At 42.5% G+C, this 19,033-nt stretch overlaps 1 protein-coding gene across 4 annotated transcripts; it reads left to right on the top strand.

Moving 5' to 3' along the window:
* Positions 1-6,927: 6,927 nt before the first annotated feature.
* srek1 (splicing regulatory glutamine/lysine-rich protein 1) lies at positions 6,928-18,364 on the top strand. 4 transcript variants are annotated; one of them, XM_041898544.2, is made up of 12 exons: positions 6,928-7,179; positions 7,379-7,512; positions 10,001-10,131; positions 10,585-10,773; positions 11,264-11,442; positions 11,781-11,914; positions 12,246-12,360; positions 12,466-12,555; positions 12,928-13,068; positions 14,736-14,807; positions 15,030-15,156; positions 17,437-18,364. In XM_041898544.2, the coding sequence occupies exons 1-12, from the start codon at positions 7,052-7,054 to the stop codon at positions 17,593-17,595; spliced, it is 1,599 nt and encodes a 532-aa protein (XP_041754478.1). In that variant the 5' UTR covers positions 6,928-7,051; the 3' UTR covers positions 17,596-18,364. The 4 variants fall into 4 exon arrangements, with proteins under 4 accessions (XP_041754478.1, XP_041754479.1, XP_041754481.1 ...); XM_041898545.1 differs by having other exon boundaries at positions 15,030-15,205; positions 17,437-17,543; XM_041898547.2 differs by lacking the exon at positions 6,928-7,179 and having other exon boundaries at positions 7,421-9,619.
* The last annotated feature ends 669 nt before the right edge of the window (positions 18,365-19,033 follow it).

Raw genomic sequence — 19,033 nt, forward strand, 5'->3', positions numbered from 1 at the left:
TTTTGTTCAGTATAGTTTCGTATGAACACCATCGTTTGAATGTATTTTGTAGTTTGCTTAATTCCAGTTCAAGTAGCAGAACTGTCAGCCATGTGGGCCATAATGACAGCCAGTGAGAGCCAGGTAGAGGAGCTGAAGAAAGAGAATGCAGGTAATGTGTAGATGTGAATTCATTTGAGAGATCATTTTGTTCACTGATATGAGCATCATGTCTAAATTAATGTTTTGTTGGCAAAATTCCAGGCCAAGCAGCAGAACTGTCAGCCATGGGGGGCAGAGTGACAGCCAGTGAGAAAGGGGTGGAGGAGCTGAAGAAAGAGAATGCAGGTAAATGTGTGAAAATGAATTTAATTCATCCTTAAAAACAATTGTTTATCATTTGGTATCAGATCCGATCAAGAATTCCAAACATTTTCTCTCTGTAATTACAGCCATAAGGGCCAGAGTGACAGCCATTGAGAAAGAGGTGGAAGAGCTGCAGAGCGAGAATGTGGGTAAGAGGCTTTTTGTTCCCCAACTGATTCTACCCCCAACAATCTCTGACATACAGAGATAAACAGAGGTCTTATATAGTAGACCTATAAATGCTTAGTCATGGCTGGTTCCACCACAACTGTCTCAATGTGTCAAACCAACCAATATCTACCGGATGAGGTGGCCAAATATGCTGTCCTTTGTGTTCTCTTGCGAGTACTAAGAAATGTTTGTTCTTAGAATAGAGGATAAGGAGTGACTTCGTTCGGAACAGAGATACCTTGTATCCGAACATGCACGTTTCAGAGTACAGAGGGTGGGGGTAAGAACACGAGATGTGCACAACCGTGGTGGACCAGGTACAGAGATATGTTAAAACAGCGACTTACACACCCATCGTTTATATTAACCTTAAAGTAATGCTAATACAAATGTTTTCTCTCACACGTGTCATCTATTTATTTTTTTATGTTGACTATCTATTATTTACCTATTCTATTACTGTCATCTAATAGTTACAGTGGGGAAAAAAAGTATTTAGTCAGCCACCAATTGTGCAAGTTCTCCCACTTAAAAAGATGAGAGAGGCCTGTAATTTTCATCATAGGTACACGTCAACTATGACAGACAAATTGAGAAAAAAAAATCCAGAAAATCCCATTGTAGGATTTTTAATGAATTTATTTGCAAATTATGGTGGAAAATAAGTATTTGGTCACCTACAAACAAGCAAGATTTCTGGCTCTCACAGACCTGTAACTTCTTCTTTAAGAGGCTCCTCTGTCCTCCACTCGTTACCTGTATTAATGGCACCTGTTTGAACTTGTTATCAATATAAAAGACACCTGTCCACAACCTCATACAGTCACACTCCAAACTTCACAATGGCCAAGACCAAAGAGCTGTCAAAGGACACCAAAAACAAAATTGTAGACCTGCACCAGGCTGGGAAGACTGAATCTGCAATAGGTAAGCAGCTTGGTTTGAAGAAATCAACTGTGGGAGCAATTATTAGGAAATGGAAGACATACAAGACCACTGATAATCTCCCTCGATCTGGGGCTCCACGCAAGATCTCACCCCGTGGGGTCAAAATGATCACAAGAACGGTGAGCAAAAATCCCAGAACCACACGGGGGGGACCTAGTGAATGACCTGCAGAGAGCTGGGACCAAAGTAACAAAGCCAACCATCAGTAACACACTACGCCGCCAGGGGACTCAAATCCTGCAGTGCGAGACGTGTCCCCCTGCTTAAGCCAGTACATGTCCAGGCCCGTCTGAAGTGCATTTGGATGATCCAGAAGAGGATTGGGAGAATGTCATATGGTCAGATGAAACCAAAATATAACTTTTTGGTAAAAACTCAACTCGTCATGTTTGGAGGACAAAGAATGCTGAGTTGCATCCAAAGAACACCATACCTACTGTGAAGCATGGGGTTGGAAACATCATGCTTTGGGGCTGTTTTTCTGCAAAGGGACCAGGACGACTGATCCGTGTAAAGGAAAGAATGAATGGGGCCATGTATCGTGAGATTTTGAGTGAAAACCTCCTTCCATCAGCAAGGGCATTGAAGATGAAACGTGGCTGGGTCTTTCAGCATGACAATGATCCCAAACACACCGCCCGGGCAACGAAGGAGTGGCTTCGTAAGAAGCATTTCAAGGTCCTGGAGTGGCCTAGCCAGTCTCCAGATCTCAACCCCATAGAAAATCTTTGGAGGGAGTTGAAAGTCTGTGTTGCCCAGCGACAGCCCCAAAACATCACTGCTCTAGAGGAGATCTGCATGGAGGAATGGGCCAAAATACCAGCAACAGTGTGTGAAAACCTTGTGAAGACTTACAGAAAACGTTTGACCTGTGTCATTGCCAACAAAGGGTATATAACAAAGTATTGAGAAACTTTTGTTATTGACCAAATACTTATTTTCCACCATCATATGCCAATAAATTCATAAAAAATCCTACAATGTGATTTTCTGGATTTTTTTTTCTCATTTTGTCTGTCATAGTTGACGTGTACCTATGATGAAAATTACAGGCCTCTCTCATCTTTTTAAGTGGGAGAACTTGCACAATTGGTGGCTGACTAAATACTTTTTTTCCCCACTGTATATTATCATTATCTGTTACCATGTGAGTTAATGTCCGTTTGTTTCTATTTCTTGTTATACTGTAGTAGTGTGTAGGGTAATTTCTTGAATTTACCTTTCAAAATGTAGCATAAGTAACTCTTTAAACAATCTGTTGGTCTCTATACCTCAACAGTATTGACGGTATTGAATGGTGTGTTGTTAACGCTGGTTGGAATCTCAGGTCCACCGTGACAAACACGGACCACATTACAGTAACACAGTGTATTATGTGCTTGATTGTACTGTACAGTCGTGGTCAACATTTTGAGAATGACACAAATATACATTTTCACAAAGTCTGCTGCCTCAGTTTTTATGATGGCAATTTGCATATACTCCAGAATGTTATGAAGAGTGATCAGATGAATTGCAATTAATTGCAAAGTCCCTCTTTGCCATGAAAATGAACTTAATCCCCCAAAAACATTTCCACTGCATTTCAGCCCTGCCACAAAAGGACCAGCTGACATCATGTCAGTGATTCTCTCATTAACACAGGTGAGAGTGTTGACGAGGACAAGGCTGGAGATCACTCTGTCATGCTGATTGAGTTAGAATAACAGACTGGAAGCTTTAAAAGGAGGGTGGTGCTTGAAATCATTGTTCTTCCTCTGTTAACCATGGTTACCTGCACGGAAACACGTGCCGTCATCATTGCTTTGCACAAAAAGGGCTTCACAGGCAAGGATATTGCTGCTAGTAAGATTGCACCTAAATCAACCATTTATCGGATCATCAAGAACTTCAAGGAGAGAGGTTCAATTGTTGTGAAGAAGGCTTCAGGGCGCCCAAGAAAGTCCAGCAAGCGCCAGGACCGTCTCCTGAAGTTGATTCAGCTGCGGGATCGGGGCACCACCAGTGCAGAGCTTTCTCAGGAATGGCAGCAGGCAGGTGTGAGTGCATCTGCACGCACAGTGAGGCAAATACTTTTGGAGGATGGCCTGGTGTCAAGAAGGGCAGCGAGGAAGCCACTTCTCTACAGGGAAAACATCAGGGACAGACTGATATTCTGCAAAAGGTACAGGAATTGGACTACTGAGGACTGGGGTAAAGTCATTTTCTCTGATGAATCCCCTTTCCGATTGTTTGGGGCATCCGGAAAAAAGCTTGTCCGGAGAAGACAAGGTGAGCGCTACGATTAGTCCTGTGTCATGCCAACAGTAAAGCATCCTGAGACCATTCATGTGTGGGGTTGCTTCTCAGCCAAGGGAGTGGGCTCACTCACAATTTTGCCTGAGAACACAGCCATGAATAAAGAATTGTACCAACACATCCTCCGAGAGCAACTTCTCCCAACCATCCAAGAACAGTTTGGTGACAAACAATGCCTTTTCCAGCATGATGGAGCACCTTGCCATAAGGCAAAAGTGATAACTAAATGGCTAGGTGAACAAAACATCGACATTTTGGGTCCATGGCCAGGAAACTCCCCAGACCTTAATCCCATTGAGAACGTGTGGTCAATCCTCAAGAGGCAGGTGGACAAACAAAAACCCACAAATTCTGACAAACTCCAAGCATTGATTATGCAAGAATGGACTGCCATCAGTCAGGATGTGGCCTAGAAGTTATTTGACAGCATGCCAGGGCGGATTGCAGAGATCTTGAAAAAGAAGGGTCAACACTGCTAATATTGACTCTTTGCATAAACTTAATGTAATTGTCAATAAAAGCCTTGTAATTATACTTCAGTATACCATAGTAACATCTGACAAAAATATCTAAAAACACTGAAGCAGCAAACTTTGTGAAGACCAATACTTGTGTTTTCAGTCAGACATTCATGCTTGCCATACAGAGTTGAAATTTCTAGCCAACATTTTGAATTGAATAACATTGCTTGTGAACTTCAGAGCTGTAATGATTTTACACTTTGGATATGGTTAAAGGCAAGTACAAATGCATACTAGTAGTCATCGCTCCTGCTCGAAAGTCTACACATTCTAGATTACATTTTAATTTTTAAAAAAAAAATTGTCATTTAGCAGACGCTCTTATCCAGAGCGACTTACAGGAGCAATTAGGGTTAAGTGCCTTGCTCAAGGGCACATCGACAGATTTTTCACCTAGTCGGCTCTGGGATTAGAACCAGCAACCTTTCGGTTACTGGCACAACGCTCTTAACCACTAAGCTACCTGCCGCCCCTCATCATCATCTCACTAGCTTCTTCTCTGGTGAGCTGTCATTGGCTATTGCTGATCACGTTCTCAAAACTTGTCGTTGCACATCTCACACTACAAGAGCATTGCAGATTTTGTGCTGATAACATCAAACATGTTTGAAAATATCGGGACATCTGGGACTGCTCAAAGACGGGATCGGTAGCCCTCAGATTGCATCTCTGAGGGTTACGCATCCCAAGTAGGCAACGACATGGGGGGTTTGTCTCTGATCTCAAAAACTTGTCTGGGACAGCTAAATCGGGCCAAAATTGTGTAGCGTACACCCAGTTTAAGACAAACCCTCAGCGCCGCAATACTGGTCGACCAAACAGAGTATCGCCCAAGTTTGTACTCTGTCACAAGTAATTAAAACAAGGACAAAACCCAAACAAGATGGCACAAGCCAAACCGAGTGGGGCCGACAGCAGAGCACCCAGATGGAGAGGCTAGCTGCTCCAAGCTATTGAATAGCTGCAGGTATACTTCTGCGCTTATACACTGTAACATAGCGCTCTTACCAAGCGAATCCTCTCTGGAATGAGCCGAGAAAAAGCAAGAGGTGAAAGTAGCGCGGCGGCAGCTATTTAAGGGAGCCTCAGCACTACCCGGTACATGGGACTAATCTGAAATCCTTACTTGGAATGTATCCTGCCGCGCGCAAGGATACCATATTGGAGTGATAAAATATAGTGCTACATAACGCCGCTCAATCAAAACCATCTAACCTATAGCAGAGTATTTGACACATCCACTCCTTTCCACACGCCCACTACTTTCCTTTCGACAAACCCATTCCTTTCCACATGCCCACTACTTTCCTTTTGACACACACACACTCCTCATACTCCGATTGCTATATTGACATGCAGCTACCCCCTTCCAGCCCGCTTCTCGTTTGCTTACTAACGAAATGACACACTCCTCGACCACTCAACCACTTATTGGTTTCCGGGTCACGGAGGAGAGAGGACGGTCTTTTGCCCAAACGAGAAAACCCCTTAGTTTCAGGGCAAGTGCACTGTGCCATGAAGTAAGAAAGGGTGCACAGCTCCTGCTTCTACCAGATATATAATATTTTGGTTCCACCTTGGCGACCCATATGTGTTTTGCCATAAAAACGTCTCCAATGCAGATTTTATATATTAATTATAACGTTTTCCCTTGGGGTTTTCTCATTGGGCAAAAGTCTGTCCTTTCTCTTCCATCCTCTCTCCTCCATGACCCAAAACCAATGTGGTCGAGGAGTGTGTCAATTCGTTAGTAGGCAAACAGAAGTGTCCTTCCCTCCTCGATAGCCACCTTTCATCGAGGATACTCGTGTATCCTACCACAGAAGAGTTTTGAAATCTGCCACACCCCCTTTGAATCAGCTTTAGTTTCGTCAGAGGAGAAAAACATATACACTTTTTAAAACAATATTCTACTTAGTTTTATCTATAAAATGTATTGCACAACAATCTTTTTGCACTTTACACATTTATTTTGGGATGCATCCCAGTAAACCTAATTTGCCTAATGATGCCCCGAGTGGAGAAGGACCGTCTCATTTCAAGCAAGAGTATTTCCATCCACGTTCACTCTCCTCGCCGACTCTCCTCGATTAACTGTGACTTTTTTCAGGAGGAGAGAGGACGCAGTCTGGTGATGAAATCTAATTGATTAAAGGCCCTTGTTGTGAGACATCCTTGACACACGATGGCGCTGTTCGCACAGCAATCGGTGGAGACATCAAGACCTTTCCGCAGTACTGTCAAAGATTTGCATAACTAACCCAAGATTGACCACAGCCTGTCGTTTCCAATGGGAGCAAATGAATCATAGTGGGCAGAACAAGCAAGGAGGTGGGCAGAGCCAAGCACGAGCTAGCAAGATCCTATTTGGCTTGTTCTAGCATTATTTGCATATTTCCGTTAGGGAAAACTTTGGCAAAGGGTAAAGTCTACAAAACGTAATCCACTTCGTAACAGATTGTAGTTTTGGGAACAGTATTGAGATCAAATGTTTAATCGATGAGAAAATTAGCAGAATATCGTCCAAAATCCGTCTCGCTCCATCTTCTCCCACTGCCAGCCAATGGGCTTCTTCTCATCACCATATTTGGTGGTGAGTGGAAACGCCAACCGGATGCTTCAGATTTATACATCCGGTGAAACATCTGTCTCACTGTTCTATCTGTGGTACTGTCTTTGCTACCCCCGTAACCATTTTCTAGAATTAACGTGCAGATAGTCATAAAATACGAAATTCGGTACATTTTCACGAGGAAGTATTGCGAAAAATGAGTGGAATTCCAGGCACTGCTGTCATTCAAATCACCAATCTGTCGTCTGCCGTGAGTAGTGAGCAGATGCGCACTCTCTTCGGCTTTCTTGGGGACGTCGAGGAGTTACGGCTTTACCCTCCGGAGTAAGTGCTATCAATTCGGCGTGCCTAATAAAGAAACACCCGGGATCAAGGGCCTACTCCGCACGTTTACCATTGGTGTAGCTAGCTACTGGAGTTTACTTCATGTAGATAGATAGGCATGTATAACTAACGTTGACTTGTAAACTGCGTTCATGCAACATCCATTACATTTCTAATACATGTCTGTGTTCTCTTGCAGTAATGCACCACTCCCCTTCTCGTCCAAAGTATGTTACATAAAGTATCGAGAGCCTTCCAGTGTTGGCGTGGCGCAACATTTAACCAACACTGTATTTATTGACAGAGCTTTGATAGTAGTCCCATGTGCAGAAGGTGAGTATGCCCAAGTTCATTCAAGTGATGTTGTTGACATAATTACATTTACATTTTAGTCATTTAGCAGACGCTCTTATCCAGAGCGACTTAGTTTTTTAGTGAATGCATACATTTTCATAACGAGTGTTATGTGTAGTCAACACACTTCCTGTGAAATCGTGTTGTCTAGTGGTTGGTGAAAGCGCTGAAATTCTAACGTTAGTATCCTACATTCAAGTGTTTCTCTCCAGTGTTTTGCTGTGTTGGTTTCCATTAGGAATACACATGAACACATGCGCTTCCACACTCACGCGGTATCCAAGATGGCCTAATCCATATTGAGCACACAATTTATCCTATGCACCTGTCACAACTAGCTAGATATAAGCATTGTGTTTTGTCATGGGGCTTTACACAGTATGAAAATAACATGATCATTCGCACGCATCATGGAAGGCACATTGTAGTAGCAGGAGCAGACATCTTAGCATAACATCAGACTAGTACCATCTCACTGTATTCAATGACAGTTTATGCTGGTCTGGCAATGTATCATCCATATTCTTGCGAAATAAAACTTCACTCAGATTCTGATGTTAATGACATAGGCTGAAGTGATTGTTATGGGTATAATGCTTAGTGATATGGAGGTGATTTCAAGGATATGGTAGAATAACATACTAAATAATTAACAACCTCTTTTCTCTCTTTTTATTTTGTTTGAATTTTTTGTTGTTGCTTGATCTCCCTTTCTTCTAGAACCTTCTCTTTTTCCGTTATTTAGCCTATAGCTTCTCAGAAAAACAAACAAAAGTGGTCTCACCTTATCTAACCGATTCTCTCACTTGAAATGCTTTTTTGTCCACGTTAACTTAGTGCTGGATAGCTACTGAGTTTATTAATTTGGTTTTGTATGTTTTTTCTGTGTGATTATGTGTGCATATCAGATGACTAGACTGGCCCAGCTGTTACACTACACTAGCCTGAGTCAGGCATTGTTTTCCAAGCCACTATCCCCGCTGGGGCCACCGCTGCCTTCAAGGGGGGAATGTGACCAAGGAGAATAAGCCTGCTGAACCTTCCAAGATGGACACCTTGTCTCTCTATCTTTTTTTTCTTTCTTTTTTTTTGGTTGGTTTCTTTTAGTTTTTACTTTCACATGTTGTCCCTTGCCTTGTCTGCTCCCTCTCTAGACTCTAGCTACACTATTGAATTATTCCTAGCATATTGTTTTTCCGTTTATTATTTTTGGTTTGTTTTCTTTTTTCCTCTCTCTCTCTCTCTCTCTCTCTCTCTCTCTCTCTCTCTCTCTCTCTCTCACAGTGTGTGATTAAGTTCTGTTCAGGTTGCCATGGCACCCAGGTGGAATGTGTATCACACATGGGCTGCCATGAAGATGACTAACACATTTTACTTTCTTTGTCTCCTGCTCTTGATCTACGGTTAGGATTTCAAATATAGGGCTAATCTAAACCTTAAACTCACTAGGAGAAAGTATCATTTAACTTATAATAAGTAGTAGAATAGAATAAGTAGCCTATGCCCACATCAAATTATTCCAGTCTTAATTATTGGAGGGCAAAGCACCTTTTATTTTATTGGTAACATGATGCTTATACTGATAGTAAAATAATTTGATTACAGATACTTTTTTTGTTGTTGCCCTTAAGCCTTTGTATGTGTATTTGTATTTATTATGGATCCCCATTAGCTGCTGCCAAGGCAGCTGCTACTCTTCCTGGGTCCATCAAAATTAAGGCAGTAAATTATCGTAATTGTTTATTTTCTTCTCTAAAACAAAGCCACTAGATGAATTGAAAGACCCACTGCGCCCTTCCCCTTTTCCATTCAGGAACGGCAGATTGAACCAGTAAAAAGAAAGTGAAAGATTTCGAATCCGTTGTTTTTAGGCTATAAGTTTTGGTTACATTTGGGAATTTCTCAAGATTCTTAAAAAATGTTCTTCTTTTCTGTATCTGATGTTCTGTGTGCTATTAGTGATGCAGCCATCATGAACGGTTGTCTTGTGTTGCACTCCTTTCCAACACTGCGAAACGATCGCCCTACGGGAAAAGCGCCCATGCTTGCTATCGTATGGTTCATGACCAATATGTTTCCAGTACAGGTGACCCATACCTCAAAGTGTTCTCTGCATTATTTTTTGAATCTATGAAAAAAAGAGGACAAAAATCAGGATTTTCCTTTCGTTTGTGAGGAAGAAGTCATGTTAACGTGTTTGTCTGTTCATAGCCTGAATGCTAAATGACTGACTTATTACAGTACATTTTACAAGTAGAGGGAAATCACACTGAGGATGCTCAACCTTTTTTAGCATCGGCTCTGTTAGACTCCTCAGTAACCAGCCAATAGAGCTAGGTCTATGTATGAAGAAGGATTATGTTCTCTCTCTCTCTAGAATACTGGGGCTATAACACTGCAGTCATAGAGGACGCAGAAGGGGTGTGTCCTGCCACGACCTGCTCTAACTCCTCCCCTTGTCCCACAGGGAAGATCCCAGAAGAAGCCAAGGCCTTGTCTCTCTTGGCGCCTGCTGCCCCCCTTGCTGTTCCTGCTGTACCCAGCCTGATGCCAGGCGCCGGCCTGCTGCCCCTTCCCACCCCGGCCCCCATACAGACTGTGAGTTTGGGGTTAATAGACCATACCAGGGCGCTCAATTTCCGGTCCACGGACCGACTTTGGTCTCTGGGATGTTGCTGACCGGTCCCACAGAATAGTTGTGACACATATTTAGTCAGTTCTCAAATGTTAGTTTTAATGTAAGTAGTCTTCCAAGGAGTTCCATAGCTTGCCAGGCCTCTGGTACAAAAAAGATTGAGAAACACTGTGCTATACAACTATTGATCAGTAGGGGGTGCATTGCTTTACCATAGACCGATTTACTAAGCTCTACAGCACCTGTGCAACATTTGGGCCTTTTATTTTCAGAAGTGAACAAATGGCAATCAAACCTAAAGATATCTTGAAACCGTGTTTATGTGCGGTACATCTTACCTGAAAATCTCTCTTAATCTTTATTCCACCTTTCCATCTGCCTAGTAAACCTTGCTCTATCTGTTTTTGTTACTGCAGCCGCTGAGTGTCCCCATAGTGAGCCTGGCGGCATTGCCGGCTGCCCTGGACCCTTCAGTGTCGGCCCTGGCTGTGACTGGAGCAGGTGGGGTGTCGTCCTCCGCCCAGCCCCCCCTCATGGGGAACGTGGATCCCTCCAAGGTGAACGAGATAAGGAGGACTGTCTACGTCGGCAACCTCAACTCGCAGGTAACAGGGACCCAAAGAGTAACTGAAGTTCTGTGACGGCTATTCACATTTTCATATGTATTTCCCATTGACATGAATGCACCATTTTAAGCTCAAAAGTCAAGTAAGGGTTTGGCACTTGGAAGAAGCTCTTTTTGTGTTTTTTTTTTTATAGTTGAAAGGTTATCATTTGTCATAGGATGATGCCATAATCTTATGACACTTACAGATGTAGGATCTTCATTTGAGGCAGTTTGCTACAGTAGGAAAATAATCCTGCTGCAACAGGGAATGTGAATTATTATGTGGATTTTAATTCATGGATATTTTTTGTAGGGATTGATACATTTTACTTTAGGGCAAATCAAGTCCGAAATTGTTAAAGCTTTAGAAGCCTTTTTTAACGTTGAATACACTACAAATTCTCATCAACAAAGAGTGATCAAATTAAGATCCGACATCTGTATCTTATTACATTAATGTTAAAATGTGCTCTCTTCTCCCTCCATAGACCACTACTGCAGAGCAGCTGCTGGAATTCTTTAAGCAGGTGGGCGATGTCAAGTTTGTGCGCATGGCGGGGGACGAGACGCAGCCCACACGCTTCGCCTTTGTGGAGTTTGCCGACCAGGATTCAGTGTCCAGAGCGCTGACCTTTAACGGAGTCATGTTCGGGGACAGACCCTTGAAGTACGTCTCATAAAGTTTTTGTATGTTGTGTATCTCGTCTCAAAATAGTATTAATGGGGATACACCTATGTGTTACCCTGTACACTGTTATTGTGGAATATTGGTTGTGACGATTGTGCTTCTCTCCAACTTCAAGTTAAATGAACAGTTGACATTCTCTGTGGTAATACTACCGCACATTGCTCAATACTGTGCTGTCTTTGCAATCGACAAACGTAACAATTTAGTCTTATGCCTCTTAAGTGAATTGTTTTCCATGTCTGTGATTTGCCTTTCTGTGTTGTGACTTGATGCTCACTAAGTTGCGTTAATGTTATATAACATTGTGTTTTGGTCAGGATTAATCATTCCAACAATGCCATCGTGAAGCCCCCAGAGCTGACCCCTCAGGCTGCAGCCAAGGAGCTGGAGGACGTAATGAAGAGGGTCAGAGAGGCCCAGTCCACCATCGCCGCCATCATAGTAGAGCCAGGTTAGAGGTCAATCACTGTCGGCTCACTGGCATCCTCACGGTTACCCTTGTAGCTTTTTTTGTGTGAAAATGGTTGGATGGTATGAAAATATTTTAGGTTTATGCCCAAGCCAAACACGTCCTAAATTTGATTTATTTAAAAGCACAATTTAAAAGGACAACTCAAAGGCACAGATTTAGTAATTAATACAAATGCTCAGGCTTTACTGCAGATGGAAATACAGGTATAGGAATAGATACAGGAGTGACGTTTCAACATTACATGACATCTTCCACAGACATAGATTGGTCTGATGGTATGACTAGTCTGACCAATCACTTCCTGTTACAGAGGAGGTGAAGAAACGCTCATCCAGTCGCTCACGACGGTCCAGGAGATCCAGAACACGGTCACGATCGCATTCCCGCTCGAGAACGAGGAGGAAGCGGTCCCGTTCCAGGCACAGGTACGTACGCTACGGGATTGTAGAATTCCTCTCACAGGCAAATAAAGTGAACTTGATTTGGTCAAATAATATAAATTCTCCCCTTTCTTGCTTTCTCGTCTACAGAAGCAGGCTCTCTCAGAGGTCGCGGCCCAAGGTCAGCGAGTCCCACGTCTCTCGGGGCATCCACAAGAGACTTTCGCGCTCCAGATCACGGTAGAACTACTGCAGTCTGGGGTTCCCCAACTATTTTACATTGAGATAAGCCTGAAGGCTTTTGTAAATAAAATACATCTTTGAGGAAATCTTTAGTCATGATGATGGCATTCATTCAAGCCAAAATGTGTATAGTTTATATTATTTTGTTAGTCTGCATAGCACCTTAAAGGGCGTGCATTCTTTGATTCTTTAGCTTTAAGCCACGATCCAACATTTGGTAAATATTGTGTTTTAGCAGCAGTGCCAGTATGATGTTGAGTTTACTCATTGAATCACTAGGCTCCAGTCTCTCTGTCATGGATTGTACCAGCTTGTAGAACAAAGGCATCTAGGAAAGGAGGGAGTGACACACTTTCTGGTGTACTGCAGGGACAGGCGGAAAGAGAGGGAGCAGAGAACTAGAGGAAAGGAGGATGTCTCTCGGATTATAGAGCATAGGCAGAAGGAGAAAAAGGACAAAACACCTCCAAAAAGCTACAGTGCGTCCCGAAGGTCCATGAGCACGAGCAGGTCAGTAGAACACCATACTATACATGCTTCCAGTTTATTAGGTACACCACCCCTTTCACAAAAATGGTTCACTCCTACAGACAGTGAGTCTTGTGGCTTGCTATTTAAAGCAGGCAGACGGGCATTGAGGCATTTTTACTGTTCGATTGAACATTAGAATGGGCAAAACAAGTGACCTAAGTGACTTTGAGCGTGGGATGATCATCGGTGCCTGGCGCGCCGGTTCCAGTATCTTAGAAACGGCCGGCCTCCTGAGCTTTTCACGTACTCCAGTGAGTACGTTTATATGTACACTAATAATTCGATATTAAACTGATTATGGCAGTAGGCAGATTATGCTATAGTCATGTAAACACTTTACTCTGCTTATCTTAATCGGCGTTAAGGTCAAAATCGAAGTAAGCATTCGCCGATTAAAACATCTGGTTTTCTGACCATTCTTTCTAATGATTAGGACATGTAAACACGTTAATCGGCGTTCCAGCTGTGTATTTGATCTGTGCATGTGCTAGCACCAGCTGAGCCTCCCTCTTTAGCGCGAGTGAAGTGTGTTCGGAAAAACTAAATGTCTGTCTTAGAAGTTGTTTTCACATACAAACTTTATATGTTCGAACTCAGAATCAAATATCCTTCCCAATAATAACATGTTCACTGTGGTAGAACGTTTGTTTTGCTTGGTGATTTTCTGCATTTATCAGAGTGCTATCAGGTAGCCTGGTTTCAGATGTGTCCATGTAAACAGAATTATTAGGTAAATCGTTCTTCTTGCAAAGCATGTAAACGTTTTAATCGAACTATTATATTAATCTGACTGTCCATAATAATCGCATTATTGTGTGCATGTAACCGCACTCAGTGTCTAGGGTTTACCGAGAATGATTCGACAAACAAAAAACATCCAGTCAGCGGCAGTCCAGCTCGTTGATGAGAGGTCGAAGGAGAATGGCAAGAATTGTGCAAGCTAACAGGTGGGCCACAAACAGGCAAATAACGGCGCAGTACAACAGTGGTGTGCAGAACGTCATCTTGGAAAGCATAACTCATCAGTCCTTGTCACGGATGGGCTATTGCAGCAGACCACACCGGGTTCCACTCCTATGAGCTATGGGCACACGATCACCAACAACACTGGACAATTGAGGAGTGGAAAAACATTGCCTGGTCTGACTAATCCTGGTTCCTGTTGCGTCATGCTGATGGCAGAGTCAGGATTTGGCGTAAGCAGCATGAGTCCATGGCTCCATCCTGCCTGGTATCAACGGTACAGGCTGGTGGTGGTGGTGTACTGGTGGGGGAATGTTTTTCTGGCACACGTTAGGTCCTTTGATACCAATTGAGCAACATTTCAACGCCACACCTTGTGGAATCCATGCCCCGAAGAATTCAGGCTGTTCTGGAGACGTACCTAAAAAAACTGGCCATTGAGTGTATATAGTATATCTAGCTGAATATTTTCTAATTGATTTATAGTTATGCACACATCTTAAATTGGGGTTGGGCCCGTTGATGGAACAAAAATACCTATTTGTTCAGCTAACACACTATATAAAATGGGGACCAAACTGATGTACTCACAATAATAAAATCCATAGGCCTGTCTGAGAGCTCTCGATATTGACTAAAACGCCCAGTTAATGATAAGAAATGTTGGTGTAAATTATTTTCAGGGGCCACAGAAGGAAGAGCAGGGATCGCTCTAGGAGTCCCAGAAGGAAAGCCAGGTCTCCGTCACCAAAGAGGTACAGTAAAACAATGTAGTACAACGGGATCATTCAACACAACAATCAGCACCACCGAACACCACCACAACCAAGCCCATAGAGTGTGAATCCTAACTTGAGATACACATGTGTAACTTAAATCTTGCATTATGGTGGTCTCTGGAAGATTCGCACAAACAAGACATTGGATGACATTACTCTGTTGATCAATAATGGTTGTGTTGATGTTTACATTTGTAGAGGGAGGAAAGACAAGAAGAGGGAGAAAGCAAGGGATGGCAGTAGGGAAAAGAGGGAGAGGTCCAACTCCAGGAGGAAGAGCAGCAGAGATAAAGAGAAGATTGAGCTCAAGGCCAAACCTATGAAGGTGAGAAGACTGATGCTATAGTTGCTGACTTCTGAATCCACTCTTGACCGTAAGTGCACTTGTCAGGAGTTGACTGTATTTGTGTCTATTATCGCTGTCCTTCAGGGTAATGTTCTGCTTATCACTGTAATTAGCATAATATCTGCACGTCACCAAGCCTGTCTCAGAAAAACACTGACCTACTTCTCACTGACTGCACTAACGATCAAATCTCTGTGAAACTCCACTCTTCAGAATTGATAACAATCTGCAGACAGCTTACTAGGGGTTCCTCACAGTAAACTTAGTTTGGACACTTTTTTTCAACCATGGGGGACTAGTTACATTGAAGTATGAAATACCAAGAAAAAGTATGTGGTGTGCAATAGAATAGTTCAGATCAATAGTTTGAGGTGAGGCAAACTAAAAGGTAAGGACTGAGTTTTGCAAGAGTGCTTTTAGACATGCTTCCCCATCATCCTGTAACTCTTTGCAAAAGGACTTAAAAATTGTATTACAATTGAGGATTTGAATCACACTAGAATCACTGCTGGCACAGGAATGATCATGTTGTTTTTACCATGACTCATGCTCTTTCTATGCTCCTTTATGACAAACGATTGCGCTGTTTTTACATGATAAGTATTCAGACCTCTTGACCTTTTCCACATTTTGTTACGTTACAGCCTTATTCTAAAATGTATGAAATTATTTTTTCCCCTCATTAATCTACACACAATACCTCCTAATGACAAAGCGAAAACATTTTGCTATGAGACTTGAATTTGAGCTCAGGTGTTTCCTGTTTCCATTGGTCATCCTTGAGATGTTTTTACAACTTTGAGTCCACCTGTGGTAAATTCAATTGATTGGACATGATTTGGAAAGGCACACACCTGTCTATATAAGGTCCTACAGTTGACAGTGCATGTCAGAAGGGTACCAAAACATTTCTGCAGCATTGAAGGTCCCCAAGAACACAGTGGCCTCCATCATTCTTAAATGGAAGACGTTTGGAACCACCAAGACTCTTCCTAGAGCTGGCCGCCCGGCCAAACTGGGCAATCGGGGGAGAAGGGCCTTGGTCAGGTAGGTGACCAAGAACCCGATGGTCACTGACAGAGCTCCAGAGTTCCTCTGTGGAGATGGGAGAACCTTCCAGAAGGACAACCATCTCTGCAGCACTCCACCAATCAGGCCTTTATGGTAGTGGCCAGACGGAAGCCACTCCTCGGTAAAAGGCACATGACAGCCCACTTGGAGTTTGCCAAAAGCATCTGAAGGACTATGACCATGAGAAACAAGATTTATTGTCTGTTGAAACCAAGATTGAACTCTTTGGCCTGAATGCCAAGCATCATATCTGGAGGAAACCTGGCAGCATCATGCTGTGGGGATGTTTTTCAATGGCAGGGACTGGGAGACTAGTCAGGATCGAGGGAAAGATGAACGGAGCAAAGTACAGAGAGATCCTTGATGAAAACCTACTCCAGAGCACTCAGGACCTCAGACTGGGGCGAAGGTTCAACTTCCAACAGGACAACGACCCTAAGCACACAGCCAAGACAACGCAGGAGTGGCTTCGGGACAAGTCTCTGAATGTCCTTGAGTGGCCCAGCCAGAGCCCGGACTTGAACCCGATCAAACATCTCTGGAGAGACCTGAAAATAGCTGTGCAGCGACGCTCCCCATCCAGCCTGACAGAGCATGAGAGGATCTGTGAGAGGTGTACCAAGCTTGTGGCGTCATACCCAAGAGGACTCAAGGCTGTAATTGCTGCCAACGGTGCTAAAACAAAGTACTGAGTAAAGGGTCTGAATACTTATGTAAAGGTGATATTTCCGTTTTGTATTTGTAATACATTTGCTATAATTTCAAAATCTGTTTTTGCTTCGTCATTAAGGGGTGTTGTGTGTAGATTGAGGGAAAGTAACAATTTAATCAATTTTAGAATAAGGCTGTAACGTAACAATGTGGAAAAAGTCAAGGGGTCTGAATACTTTACACATTTTTTTGTGTGTATTATGTTGTGTAACTAAATGTGCTGTTTTCTTGGCCAGGGCGCACTTGAAAAATAGATATCAATCTCAATGTGACTTCCCTGGTTAAATAAAGGATAATGTGACTTCCCTGGTTAAATAAAGGATACATTAAAGTACAGTCACATGTGGTCCTGTAGTCAGTAACCTTAGGTCTCAAATGTTTTCACTGTGGCCCTAGTGTTTTCTGTTTTTCCACCTAGTAAAGTAAGGCCTGCTCTAATTGAAACTAGTTTAATTTCAAACATCATCCTTTGATCAGGTGGAAAGGGACTACGACAGGGAGAAGGACTACCAGAGTGACAGGGAGGGGTCGGCCACACCCAGCGAGGGCGTGACATCACCCTGCGTCCATCACAATGGCAGCTACAACACAAACACAGAGGATGACGCGGCCTCGCTCGCCGACAGCACTGAGTGATGGGTGTGAAACCAGGCAAAACCATGGGAACGAGAAAGTCCACTATATATCCAGCTCCTGTGATCTTTACCTTGGTATTACATACACACACCCCTTCCTGTTCCCCAGGCTGGCACAAGTGTGCCAAAAAACCAATAGATCCTACCTGATTATTTTCCTGGTTCCAGTTTCTTGGTGTGTATTTAGTGTTAGACTATATAAGAGAATGCTGACCCCCTATTCCCATTGCTGTGAATCTGTTGTCACATGATATTCATATTGAAAATAGACCTTAACATGCACAGCTTGTTTTTATAGAAGTGGAGAATGTGTGCTTTCCCCCAGTAAGAACTGTGTTGAACATAACATGCTTGTGGTTTATTTCCTGTTTCTTGGTTATGTTGGTGTTTGTGCTATCGTGCAACACTTAATCTATTTTGGTTACTACTAGATGCAAGGTCTCTGTTTGTGCACAATATCTTAGTTTGCACCCAATGTCAAAAATGCGGTTATTTTAAAATTCTTACAAAATCAATATTTCTATAAAGTAATATTATGTGGAAGATCTTATAATGCAAGGTGTCTAGTGTCTGTTGGTGTTTAGAAAGGCCTTTCCCAAGGCTTCAATCAGCTTCATGGTTCAGCATGCCAACCCTACAGTATACAGAGGTTGAACTTGCTTGACACACAGGAACAAGTTAACAAATCCCTGGCAAGCACATACAAGTCAAAGTGCCTAGACTGAAATTGTATAAAAATACACTAATAATAAACTTTATGAAGTTATTGAGATGTAAGTTGAAGACGTGATGGTATTCTGCTCAAGCAATCGGGAAAAGTTGTTAGATATGAGTGGTGTTTTCTTGGATACAAACAGCAAGCGTAATGTTCATAAAGTCTCAGTTTTCCCAACCCTAATTAAGTTATATTTGTAGTTTTGGTGGTGATGGATTCCAGTGTTTTGTGTGAACCCAGTGGCCATGGGGAACCCTGCAGTACAATTTGGCTCCAGTTTATCAACAGTATTTTCTTTTGAACCAGAGTTTTTATCAAAGATATGTATGTGTTGCAGTGTGTATGTAGTACAAGTTGACTCAGGAGTGAGTGAACATGGTTTTCTCTTCAGCCAAATGGTGTTTACGTATACAGTGTCTATGCTTCGGATTGAAGGACCTATCTTTTGCAGAGTTAAGAGATACATAAGGCATTGGTCTGAGGTGTTTTATCATTTAAATGGTCTTAATGTAGGGTAAAAACAAAAAAACTCCACAACATTCATGACTGACATCCGAAAGGATTGTGTAAAGAATTTATTTTTTATATTCATGTGTATGTGTATATATATATATCTATATATATAGATATATATACAGTTGAAGTCAGAAGTTTATATACACCTTAGCCAAATACATTTAAACTCAGTTTTTCACAATTCCTGACATTTAATAATAGTAAAAAT

The sequence above is a fragment of the Coregonus clupeaformis genome, chromosome 15, assembly GCF_020615455.1.
Source record: "Coregonus clupeaformis isolate EN_2021a chromosome 15, ASM2061545v1, whole genome shotgun sequence".
Classification (NCBI taxonomy): domain Eukaryota; kingdom Metazoa; phylum Chordata; class Actinopteri; order Salmoniformes; family Salmonidae; genus Coregonus; species Coregonus clupeaformis.

Bases quoted from the DNA above. Each gene is read 5' to 3' on its own strand.
- srek1 (XM_041898544.2), top strand. From the start codon at position 7,052: ATGAGTGGAATTCCAGGCACTGCTGTCATTCAAATCACCAATCTGTCG. The intron at 10,774-11,263 runs GTAACAGGGACC...CTCCCTCCATAG, and splicing joins TCGGCAACCTCAACTCGCAG to ACCACTACTGCAGAGCAGCT. The intron at 13,069-14,735 runs GTCAGTAGAACA...AATTATTTTCAG, and splicing joins AGGTCCATGAGCACGAGCAG to GGGCCACAGAAGGAAGAGCA.